At 33.5% G+C, this 13642-nt stretch overlaps 1 protein-coding gene across 2 annotated transcripts; it reads right to left on the bottom strand.

Annotated features, from left to right (window-relative positions):
- Nucleotides 1–7273: 7273 nt before the first annotated feature.
- On the bottom strand, nucleotides 7274–13642 carry LOC130806109 (uncharacterized). Of its 2 annotated transcripts, XM_057671042.1 has the most exons (17): nucleotides 13382–13642; nucleotides 12710–12821; nucleotides 12410–12602; nucleotides 12129–12230; nucleotides 11956–12028; nucleotides 11650–11724; nucleotides 10802–10895; nucleotides 10501–10693; nucleotides 10220–10321; nucleotides 10047–10119; nucleotides 9741–9815; nucleotides 8892–8985; nucleotides 8591–8783; nucleotides 8310–8411; nucleotides 8140–8209; nucleotides 7971–8045; nucleotides 7274–7470 (listed from the first exon to the last, which is right to left on the bottom strand). In XM_057671042.1, coding segments are annotated over exons 1-17 (1647 nt in total). In that variant the 5' UTR covers nucleotides 13402–13642; the 3' UTR covers nucleotides 7274–7469. The 2 variants fall into 2 exon arrangements, with proteins under 2 accessions (XP_057527025.1, XP_057527034.1); XM_057671051.1 differs by lacking the exon at nucleotides 12710–12821 and having other exon boundaries at nucleotides 13382–13594.

Raw genomic sequence — 13642 nt, 5'->3', positions numbered from 1 at the left:
ACCATTACAAGAAATTAATGTATTTAGAAGAATATATCTAACTGTTAAGTGACACTTATATCAAAAGGATTAAGAAGAATTAAGAGTAAATGGGAATATTTGTGTAATAAAACAGAAAGAGATGAATTAATTGTGTATGAAACAATGAAAAACACTCAAATATAGACCACCATACAACTATAAACCACAAAACATGTAACTCATAATAGGAGTTTGAGATTAGAAAGGATTAAACAAGGATTTGATCAATCAAACTATAAAGAGTAATAAACTCAGAAAGAAACAAGTTGTTGAAGATTTCGCAATAATAGCTCAAATGCCACAAAGGTAAAGAATCATTAATTCTCATAATAAGGATTAATGTCTTAATGATGACCAAATAAGAGGTAATTGCTACAATCCGGTAGGTACTAATTTTATTTACAAATGACTAATGCCTCTGTTTTTATTTGTTGTTTCCACTTTTCCATCTTATTTATTTGAGAATTTTTTATTGGAGTAAGTCACAACTCTTGTGATGATGAGGATGAATTTGATCACCTAATTGCACACACTATGTCAGACACATTGTAGAGTGATGATGTATGTGAAAAAGATTGTGGACACTTGGAGTTTGGCACTTTAAATGAGGCTTTGAAAGAAGCTAAGAGAGGAGGAATAGTGGAGGTGTGGCATGCTAGCCAACAAAGTAGAAGAGGCTCCAAGGGATTGTAATACATGGAGCCAAGCAAGACAAGCAAAGGGGATGAAGAGCACAGTGCTAGTTCGAGCTACTCCATAGCTCACTCGAGCAAATCGGCAAACAATGGGTGGACTTGTAAGGTGCTCGTTTGAGCATTGTTATGCTCATTCGAGCACCATATTCATCGATACCTCATAGAGGTCACCTATTTCAGTTTTTGGGAGAAATGAGAACATCACTTAAATTATTTTATATATTGAAGTATAATGGCTATTAACAATCCCAAAAAATTACTACTTTTATATTATAGCCAGCCAAATATAAGAAAATCCAACACATAAAATCTATGTGAATTACTAACATAATCAAATTTAATATAGTACAAAAGTAGTAAATGATTCCCTCGTTTCAAATAATACTCCCTCTTATTTACCCTATTTGTCCCATTTTGTTTTTCACACTTGCAGAGGCAACATTTTAATCCTTAATATCTCAAATTATTCTTAATTAAAAATTATAAAAAGTTGATATTAATAATCCTTGTATTGAGAAGAATCAAACAAGATCCCATATGATTATGTTTTAACTTATAGATTAAGAGTAAAATACAAATTAAGAGTGATAAGTGAATAGTGCCCAAAAATAAATGGGAAAAGTAGGGTGAATAGAAGGGAGCAAAAAGTAAGATGTGTAGTTAATATAGAAGTTGATAAGAGGAATTTTGAGTATTGCAATTGATTAGTTTAAGAGTAGAGGGAAATTCAAACTATAATATCTTGCACAATAATATATTTCTCCAAGGCATTAATAGAACAAAAACTAATTAAGAATAACAAAAAGTAGTAATTTTATTTTATATAGGTACACATTACCTTCAGGTTGTTGGGCAGGATGTTTGGACGAGCTAGCACCCTCAACCTCAAGAGTGGTCATATTCCTTGTTTAGGGAATGTGATGAGTAACTGCAAAATGAAAATGAAAGGAAATCGTGAGTAATCAGAGACATTGATAGATAAGACCGTTGAAAAACCTAAAGAAGTTTTGACAGATTATTATTAATCTTTTAGAAATACTCTGTTTTTTTTTTTTTTTTTGACATTCCTTAAAATTAGATTTTCATCAAAATTAGAGGGTGTTGAAACACATTAAAGTTTGTTATATGAGGACTATAACAAACAGATGAACAGACATTCTCTATCTCTTGATGCACCATAGCGCACAAAAAAGAATCATCACTACAGATTAAATCATATCACAGGAAGCTCCATCACTAACCTAAAAAAAACTGCATTTAAATCACATCATAGGATGCTAAACACAAAACGGTCCTGTTGTCCTCCGCAAACAACCCCCATAACCATCCCCTAAAGCTATAATCTAAACAGAAAACAAAATGCATATATCCACAGAAAACAAAAACAAGTTGCATATAGCCACAGAAATACAGGATTCAAAATGCAAATGAAAGAAATAGAAATCAAAATTTTGAATTACAAAGAAACATCAACAATCAAAACTTTTTTTGTAGTGAATAGGATCATATCCAAACTCAAAGGAAGACAACAAATCCACATTCCACAAGCAACCAATGTAAGCATAATATCATTTTTTACTCATCGTCCAAAACCAAACAAACAGCTAAAAGCACCAACATACAATAACAATGTAAACACAACCCTAAGTCAAGGTCGGAATTTAGTGCACATACTTCAATATCAAGAAAAAGGCTCACTGTAAAATATTTAAAGGTTGGATTCTGGAGATTCAAAACCAAACAGATTTTGTATTACTAAACAAATACTACTTTAAAACAATCCTAGTGAATAGTAGCACTACAACTTCCATTAAAAAAATGTAGAATCAACACAAAAAAGGAGACGATCGTACTATTTTCTACGGCCAGTGAACAAAAATAACCAACAAAGTGATATGCAGTGAGGGGGAAGAGCAGCTGCAGGTTTATCACAAAACGACAACTAATTTGATTTTGTAGTATTTTACACTATAAAAATATTACATGTACCTACACGGCATGCTCATTTAAGTGTGGTAAACTTTTTTGCAATTAGATTCGGTTGGATTTCGAATCGGTTATTTTTCGGATGCGTGTTACGACGGGTCACACTCGGGTCGGGTCGATTAGTCAGTTCAGTTGAAGATTGATTATTCAAGCTATCAGGTTAGCATCGGTTCGGTGTCAGTTGAAGTTCGAGTTGAGTGCCAATTGGTCTCGGGTTGTCATCGGTTAATAATTGGTTCGGTTTTACCAGGTACAGATCGGGTTAGGGTACTTTTCAAGTAGAATTCGGTTATAAAATACTAATTAATATCGATCGAGTTAATATCATATTAAGTTGTTAGTCATTTTTTAATTGATGATGAGATTCCCTTTACGTAAAGCAATATAATTAAAATGTAAATCAATTAGTGATTATTACTTTGTTACTTTTACTTGTTTGACTGTAATTTAAAATTAAATAACTATCAGTTTTCATCTAATTTGATTAAAAGTAGTTAAATAAACATTGACCATTAATTATTCACTCTAATATATGAAGCCATGTATTTATAAAATTTAATTTATTAAAATATCTATTATTTTATTAGATTAACTAATAAGATGATTGAATATGAGTCGATTATACTTCTATGTTAAAAATTGGTTCAGGTTTACAGTAGTTCAATTAAAAATTCCTTCGGGTTAAGTCGGTTTTAGCCGGATTGAGTTCGGTTTCGAGCATGATTAGGTTCGGATATGACTCGGGTCGGTCACTATTAGATTCGGGTAATATCAGTTAACGGTTATTTGTCAGTTATAAAAATTGGTCGCAGCTCGGGTTCGATTTTCCCATTTTCGGTTATGTACTGGTTCGGGTACAACTTCGGTTCGGGTTATGTCGGTTCGATAAACCTAAAAAAGAAACACATTTTCGGGTCGGTTTACTTTCGGGTCGGGTCACATTTGAATAGCTCTACTCATAAGCATGGCTACAAATCAATTTAATAATGTTAAAATTTTATATATTCAACCACACTAATAAGCGTGGCTAAAGGACAATTAGAAAAATATATAATCAACTCAGCCACACCAATAAGCGTAGTTAAAGCACAATTAAAAATATGAAAGTGATTAAATCAGCCACACTAGTAAGTGTGATGATGTGCAAATTTTAATTAACCGTAAGCACATGGGGTACTTGTAGCTATATGTGTCGAACTCAGGGAAACGAGTTAATAAACCGTAAGCACACTAGTAACAAGAAGATTTTGTTTGAACTTGATATTAATTCTAGGCGAGATGCTTTTTCCTAAAATATCATTTCCTCCCTACTACGGTGCTTGGAAATAAACCGGAAATATGTTCTGAGATTCAAAGAATCAAACTAAAATCCCAGCACATGGAATTTAGAATGATGTAAGAGAAACTTAAATGGAAGAAGATACGGAAAATTACAAACGAGGATTACAAGTTCTCGATGTAAAGTGTTAGAGAGGATAAGAAATTCAGAAGTTACATGTATGTCTCATGTAAATCTCATGTGTCCAATAACTTACACATGCCTTCTATATTTATAGAAGAGCATACAACCATTCATGAAGTAATATGTCACTTCATGAACCACAACATCGATTCAGGAATCAATGTCGATCATAAATCAATACATCCCAATATATTCAGTTAATATAACCATATTAACCGTAGGTAGTTATTGCATAACCAACAATACCGAATAAAACGAGCATTGCAAAAACAAGCGCGAAAGTAGCGGGCCGCGACAAAAGTCACGAGCCGCGACCTGTACTTATACCAAAACAGGAACTTTTTGCAATCTTGGGATATTTCTAATTAATTATTTATTTAATTAATTTATTTGATTTAATTAGAGCTATCATTTCCGATGACCATTATACGCTCTAAATGACAACAGTTGTTCTCTTGATTGTGCCAACTTTGATTGAGGATAAAACAGTCCCAAAACTGATAAAGTCTTTTAGATCAAATTAGAGTCTTTCTTAGAAGGTACATGGCTATTAGTGGACTCTAATGATAAAATAGCTCATTACATTATATATTAGTCATATTCTCTCTTAAATCGCACTAACGAAGTATGAGAGGAAAAGGATATTAATTACTTAAAACTAAAAGGAATTACATTACTCGAAAAGCATATTCAACTTTGAGAATGAGTGATTGCTTCATAATGTTCGTTGAGAAACTCTGTTTAGTGATGTGGTTAATGCTTTGGAGCTTCATTTAATTATGTTAACTCACTTTATTTAACTTCATTCGATTTTCACATCACCTTTGAATTATGTGTAGAGTAGAATATGGCTGATGCACTTTAACTTATTAATCCTTTTTAACCATGATGATAGTAGCCAGAAGGATACAAATAATTGACCTTTTAAATAAGGATAAATAAGTCTCATTTGTACTTATTTTATATATGTCGTGTTTCAATTTCTCTATTTGTTTTTCTGTGGGCTATTGTTAGGTAACATTTCTTCTAGAACAGTAAAATTCAACTATGCATAAGTTAATCAATCCTGCCAAGTTATTGCTACTATCTTTTAGTGTTCTATTGCTATAATAATGTTGTTTTTGCTTGTTGCGTTGTTTCAATAAGTTTTTAAGCTGATTTTAGTCGTCATTCCAACTATCGGTATTCCATCGGTAGCAGACCTCGACTCGACCAACCAACAACATCGTAAAACAACCTCGACAACAAAGCTGCCCAAACAGTAGCCATTCAACAAGCCAAGCAACCCATCAACAATGGACGTCTAACACCCATCAGTTGTAACACGAAAGTGTATTAAATAGCATTATATAAAATAGAAGTGTATAAATCCTTCAATACGTTTTCATGCCCTACATTGATACTGTTGTGTACAATTACCTATACATCTTTAGCCCTTGCATTCTTCACACCTGCATTCTTTACCTATATATGCATTCGTAATATTGTTAACAGAAATAAAAAATCATTATGAAAAATTCAATAGTGTAACTTGAGAGACCGCATGCGTAGCACTTGACCCCACAACTAGTTTTAGAAAAATGCAGGTGTATGGAAATTTTTTGGAGAAAGAAAAAATCAGATGAAATAAGTGATACTATCGGCTATCCTCATGCACTTTCATTTTTCAGGTTCTACAACTATGAGATAACGATCTTTGAAAGCCGACAATTTTCATGGTTTTGTTTAAATACGCTAAGTACTGGCATAATCCTTTGATATTAATAACTGATAGTGGATAATTTTGTGATTTTTTCATTCCATATTGTTTATGTTTTTTTGGTTTGTGGTGTGGAAGGATATTTGGAGTAACCAATTTGTTCATGCCTTTTTCATTTTGGTGCAAACTAAGGCTGATAAAGCATCATATTCATGGATTCATTGATTTTCTTTAATAATTCCTCTCTAATCTTGACAATCATTGTTGATTTGATAGTTTCAGTTGTTAAATAATTTGTAGGATACTACAATAAATGGGGCTTTATTCAACAACATTTGCTACCACGATCTGTAATGATGCTGTCCTTCAGAAGGTCATAAAGTGGAAAAGATTATGTTTTTCTATCCTCAGAACTTCCATTGACTGAACAACTCTCTGTTATTGACTTAGTGAGTTTAATCACCTTCACAAGGTCAGTCATCCTAATTTTATTAATTTTCCAATCACTTTCGTTTTAATGACATCTCCAATCAGGGCTTGTTCTTGTAAATGTGTCGTTTATTTCAATGCATCAATGGTGCATTTGAGTTCACCCTGATGTGTTCATTTTTACCAAATAAAATTTTTGCCAGAAGATGTTATTTTTATTTTCCTTGTTAAGTAGAACAATGCTTTTGATTTGATGGCATTTTGTAGTGCCCAGGCAATGGGTTTCTAATGTTCAATTATTAGACGCCATTTTTTATGGAAGTTAATGATTCGGGATTGTACTCGATCTTCTTGGTATTGTTAGGTTTGTGTCGTGCAACTTCGAAGTTGTTGGATCATACTCTTTGTTGTGCACTAAATTGTTCATTTGGATGTTTGCGATTCATGAATATCGACTCTATAACAATGTTCCAAGCAGTAAAGCTTTGGTGTTTGTAAACACTTAGAAGGTTTGGACTTGGGAGTGAAAGGACTCATCTATAGAGATGTGTATTACGCTTTCGATTTAAATCAAAATAAATGTCCTATAATTTTATTATTTGCACTTGTCCATTATAATTAAATTATAAACTATTATAATTAATAATAATGTATCATAACTAAGCAAATTTTAAAATAATAAAGGCCCATTTAAAGCCCATATAAAGCCCAATTCATTTTCAAAATAAAAGGCACATTTAAAACCCACCCGATATAAAGCCCATTTTTTAAGGGCCGAAGGCCCATTGCACACTCCTAATCACTCATAATAAAGCGTGTGCAGAGTGTGTGTGGGTTCACAACTTGAGAAAAAAAAAGTTTCTTTACTTTGTTGGGTTTGTTTGTATTAAGTAGCCTTAAGTTTTTGGTTTCTGAAATTCCTTACATTTTGCCTAATAATAATAATAATAATAATAATAATAATAATAAATATTTTGCACATTTGTTTTAAACAATTAACTTGGAGTGTATTCTCAATTCTGATATAGCACTTGAGAAAATACAAACATGTTCCACAGAGTTTGTAAACATTATAGTCAAATCATCAGTCCATGCAATATAAAATATCACGCACCACTCTGTAGTCTGTATGGCGTAGCTGCGCAAAAGAAGTCCAGACTCATGAATTTACCTACAGTCTACAGACATTGACAAAAATAAGACTTCATAATAGTAAAAGTCTAGTAGTACAACTTATTCTTTATTAATCAATCAATCTCATAGAGACTCCGGCAAGTATCATAAAACACACTAAGGATTCCAATTCACCAAATACAAAAATAAGACCTACTAGATAATAAAGCTAGGCAGAACAAAAAACATGAAGAGGTAGAAAGGATGTTTGTGGTTCCTACATGCACGTGTTTTATTGCCTACTAGTTAGATACACGTGTACTACACGGTTTTATAAAATTTAAAATAATTATATACTTCTACTAGATTATAAATCTAGTGAATTGATTCGTTCGTGTAGGTAATCCCCACATACACTTAATGTACGTGTATCATTTCCCACTTCTTAATAGAGTCAATTTTCATGGACATGTGCATTGATAAAACAAGAATGAGATTTTAAGTAATTAAATTCAGAAGAAAAAATCTTCTACACAATAATTTATTTGTGAAACATGATCCTTACCAATAGGGCGTGTAAACCGGAGATGGAGGATATCCCAAATCATTGGTATCGTAGCCTTGGTCCAAAATTGATTTTCTAAAAGACCAAATACAAAACACATAATTATATTATAATACCATGAAAAACAAAAACAAAAGTAAGAAATGGGGAGGTGAAATAACATCATTACCCATTTTTCCTAGTTTTCTCCTTGACTGAATCCATAGGCGTAGCTCCACCACTCTTTGGCGACATCTCAGCTGAGAATTCAACCAAAAATTCAAGATCAAAATCAACGTAACATTAAATAAGTAAAACAAATGACTCAACTGCCACCCAAGTGAGTATGTGAGCGATTACGTATAGTATCGGAAACATCATCATAACTGCGCGTTAAAAGTTCAGCAGGGGGATGCTTAATGTCGGCGTTTTCTCCGCACTCCTTGCAGCCATGAGATTTACCTACGGACATTAGAAATTATTCACAATTAATGACGATAAAAAAGGTCGTATGTGGAATAACTCGGACCATTTCATTCCAATTATAAATAGATATATATTATGATTCTTGTTGAGTGAAGAATAAGAAGTCAAACAATTTGTTCTCTTAATCATTTTCTTAAAGAGAAAAGAAACTCCACCATTTAATATATCACAATAAGTGACTATATGAACATCGTTTGGACCAATGAGCATCTCGCCAAAGAAGAGCTTAATGGAAGAATCGGAATCCTGATTGGCTGGTTTAGCTGTGAAATTGCAATGGAGCGCAATACCATCAGGCTTCATTATGGCACCACTTGTCAACGCTTCTACAAGCTCATAGTTGGTACCCTGTAAATTATGCATGGTTAACAAAAGACAACAAAAACACAAACAATAGAAGACTAAAAGCAGAAAAAACAAGGACTTCTAGGGGGGAAAAAACAAGGCTATAATCACCTTTTCATTGTTGTAGTGCTCCAATAATCTTTGAGCACCTCTAAGAGTTTGACGACGATGCCCTTCAATGTGATACTCCTCGTCCTCGGGATACCTTGATCATGAAATGAGTTTTGAGTGCAAAACAGTAATCAGAAAACATGGGTTTCCATAACAAGAATTTATTTCATAGACATAAGCCTTATCTCTACAAGGGTTATCTATAGAGGAGAACAAGAATGCCGAGGAGTAGAAAGGAAAAGCAAAATTATGTAAATCCTTTCCAGCCATAGGAACATACGACACAGAGGAGAAATGGCAAGGGACAACAATGAGCATCAAAAGCATTCCAAAAGTCTCATACAAGTAATATCATGCATAATTGCAAAGGACTAAGAGTGTAATCTTAATTTAGTCCACGGCTGAAGAGAATGTAAGTGCCATAGTTAGGTAAAGCTAAATTACATTAATATAAGAAAAATAAACGCAAGGGCAGAATACACAACATGTTATATAAAATGAACAATTGGAAAAAAGACAAAAATCTATGTCAAATTTGGGTGATAAAATTGATTGATGAACCATAGGGAAAAGTGGAACAGCAACGAGATTAATTAGTGCAGCAAAAAAAAAATGTCGTTATGAAAACAGAGATTCCAACATATTCCATTGCATCAAACTCGAATTCATTGTCCAAATTTGAACTCTAGATGCATTGTGCACATTAATCAATCTAGCCAGAAAACATGAAGCTACAACTTATGCACATCAATCAGTCCATGATAAACTAGATTATTGTCAATAAAACAGGTAACCACACTTTGTGGAGACTACTGAAAGCATGACAATAGAAGTGATGATGAAGCTTACTCGTAGGGAGGACAAACCGGAGATTGAGGATATTCCATTGCATCAAACTCGAATTCATTGTCCAAATTTGAACTACTAAGAAGCCAAAAGTCATAAAGCAAAATTGTGATAGCAAGTAATTGAGACAGAAAGAAAACAACTAATCCACAATAATAATTTCATGAAACATCATAGGTAACATAAATCAAATATTGAGAATATTTGAGGTCATCCCTTACGTAACCTTGCTCCACAATTGATTTACTAAAAGAAAAAAATACAAAAAGCAATAAAATTCCATTTAACTTGTTTTTATAACATCATTACCCATATTCCAAAGTTTTTTCCTTCTTCGCAGAATTAATAGGCACAGTTGCACATCTCTTTGGCGACATCTCACCTGAGAATTCAACCAAAAATTCAAGATCAAAATCAATGTAACATTAAATAAGTAAAACAAATGACTGAACTGCCACCCAAACGAGTATGTGAGCGATTACGTATAGTATCGGAAACATCATAATAACTGCGCGTTAAAAGTTCAGCAGGGGGATGCTTAATGTCGGCGTTTTCTCCGCAATCCTTGCAGCCATGAGATTTACCTACGGACATTAGAAATTATTCACAATTAATGACGATAAAAAAGGTCGTATGTGGAATAACTCGGACCATTTCATTCCAATTATAAATAGATATATATTATGATTCTTGTTGAGTGAAGAATAAGAAGTCAAACAATTTGTTCTCTTAATCATTTTCTTAAAGAGAAAAGAAACTCCACCATTTAATATATCACAATAAGTGACTATATGAAAATCGTTTGGACCAATGAGCATCTCGCCAAAGAAGAGCTTAATGGAAGAATCGGAATCCTGATTGGCTGGTTTAGCTGTGAAATTGCAATGGAGCGCAATACCATCAGGCTTCATTATGGCACCACTTGTCACCGCTTCTACAAGCTCATAGTTGGTACCCTGTAAATTATGCATGGTTAACAAAAGACAACAAAAACACAAACAATAGAAGACTAAAAGCAGAAAAAACAAGGACTTCTAGGGGGGAAAAAACAAGGCTATAATCACCTTTTCATTGTTGTAGTGCTCCAATAATCTTTGAGCACCTCTAAGAGTTTGACGACGATGCCCTTCAATGTGATCCTCCTCGTCCTCGGGATACCTTGATCATGAAATGAGTTTTGAGTGCAAAACAGTAATCAGAAAACATGGGTTTCCATAACAAGAATTTATTTCATAGACATAAGCCTTATCTCTGCAAGGGTTATCTATAGAGGAGAACAAGAATGCCGAGGAGTAGAAAGGAAAAGCAAAATTATGTAAATCCTTTCCAGCCATAGGAACATACGACACAGAGGAGAAATGGCAAGGGACAACAATGAGCATCAAAAGCATTCCAAAAGTCTCATACAAGTAATATCATGCATAATTGCAAAGGACTAAGAGTGTAATCTTAATTTAGTCCACGGCTGAAGAGAATGTAAGTGTCATAGTTAGGTAAAGCTAAATTACATTAATATAAGAAAAATAAACGCAAGGGCAGAATACACAACATGTTATATAAAATGAACAATCGGAAAAAAGACAAAAATCTATGTCAAATTTGGGTGATAAAATTGATTGATGAACCATAGGGAAAAGTGGAACAGCAACGAGATTAATTAGTGCAGCAAAAAAAAATGTCGTTATGAAAACAGAGATTCCAACATATTCCATTGCATCAAACTCGAATTCATTGTCCAAATTTGAACTCTAGATGCATTGTGCACATTAATCAATCTAGCCAGAAAACATGAAGCTACAACTTATGCATATCAATCAGTCCATGATAAACTAGATTATTGTCAATAAAACAGGTAACCACACTTTGTGGAGACTACTGAAAGCATGACAATAGAAGTGATGATGAAGCTTACTCGTAGGGAGGACAAACCGGAGATTGAGGATATTCCATTGCATCAAACTCGAATTCATTGTCCAAATTTGAACTACTAAGAAGCCAAAAGTCATAAAGCAAAAATGTGATAGCAAGTAATTGAGACAGAAAGAAAACAACAAATCCACAATAATAATTTCATGAAACATCATAGGTAACATAAATTAAATATTGAGAATATTTGAGGTCATCCCTTACGTAACCTTGCTCCACAATTGATTTACTAAAAGAAAAAAATACAAAAAGCAATAAAATTCCATTTAACTTGTTTTTATAACATCATTACCCATATTCCAAAGTTTTTTGCTTCTTTGCAGAATTAAGAGGCACAGTTGCACATCTCTTTGGCGACATCTCACCTGAGAATTCAACCAAAAATTCAAGATCAAAATCAACGTAACATTAAATAAGTAAAACAAATGACTGAACTGCCACCCAAGCGAGTATGTGAGCGATTACGTATAGTATCGGAAACATCATAATAACTGCGCGTTAAAAGTTCAGCAGGGGGATGCTTAATGTCGGCGTTTTCTCCGCAATCCTTGGAGCCATGAGATTTACCTACGGACATTAGAAATTATTCACAATTAATGACGATAAAAAAGGTCGTATGTGGAATAACTCGGACCATTTCATTCCAATTATAAATAGATATATATTATGATTCTTGTTGAGTGAAGAATAAGAAGTCAAACAATTTGTTCTCTTAATCATTTTCTTAAAGAGAAAAGAAACTCCACCATTTAATATATCACAATAAGTGACTTTATCAACATCGTCTGGACCAATGAGCATCTCGCCAAAGAAGAGCTTAATGGAAGAACCGGAATCCTGATTGGCTGGTTTAGCTGTGAAATTGCAATGGAGCGCAATACCATCAGGCATCATTATGGCACCACTTCTCAACGCTTCTACAAGCTCATAGTTGGTACCCTGTAAATTATGCATGGTTAACAAAAGACAACAAAAACACAAACAATAGAAGACTAAAAGCGGAAAAAACAAGGACTTCTAGGGGGAAAAAACAAGGCTATAATCACCTTTCCACTGTTGTAGTGCTCCAATAATCTTTGAGCACCTCTAAGAGTTTGATCACGATGCCCTTCAATGTGATCCTCCTCGTCCTCGGGATGTATCAATTGGGTTACATCTCTGGGGGACAAAGTGGAACATAAAGGGAGTGCAAAATAATGTAAATCCTAAGTAGCCAAAGGAACATATAACAGAGTGGAGAAATGGTAATGGACAAACAAAGTGCATCGTAAAGCCTCTTGTCATATATGAGTTTTTTTTTTAACAATCACTAAATTAAGATCAAGAATAAACACCCTAATCTTTTAAGATACAAGCTTATCTCGTTTAGAAATTGGTTAAAACAACCCCAAACAATAACTAAGCATATAAACACAACCTACACCAAACAACTCACTCTTATGTTAAGGGAATGTAAATTTGGACGAAGATTTGACGAATTGAGGTTGTTGATAGCGACAGGGGAAAATGCTTATTGAAAGGGCATCATCATTTTTTGTAAACCCTAAGTTGTACTTGTTATAAACAAATTGACGAAACAATTCATAATCATCATCAATATCTAAATCCCAAATTCAATTGAAGAAACAGATTGAAGAAACCGATGGAAGAAACTATAAAATCCATACTAATTCTTGTATTTCAGATAGATCGAGAAACAGAGAAATAAAAGTACATACAGCGGTAGACGGTTGATCATGATTGGACTCACACCGGCAGATGACTGACGGTGGTCGGAGAGGGGAAGAGGAGAAGAACGGTGCAGAGGATGAAAGGAGAACAACCGAGAAGATCGAGAAGTAGCTTTCTGATAATAGCAAATTTTCAATAAGTTTTTGAAGTTTAATTGATGACAGTTTTTTTTCTTTTCTTTAAAAATATACTCTTTTTTTTAAGTGTCTTTAAAAATATACTTTAATAAATGTTTTGTAATGTTTGGT

Source organism: Amaranthus tricolor, chromosome 1 (genome assembly GCF_026212465.1).
Source record: "Amaranthus tricolor cultivar Red isolate AtriRed21 chromosome 1, ASM2621246v1, whole genome shotgun sequence".
Taxonomy (NCBI): Eukaryota; Viridiplantae; Streptophyta; class Magnoliopsida; order Caryophyllales; family Amaranthaceae; genus Amaranthus; species Amaranthus tricolor.
This window is presented reverse-complemented; position numbering and strand designations above follow the sequence as displayed.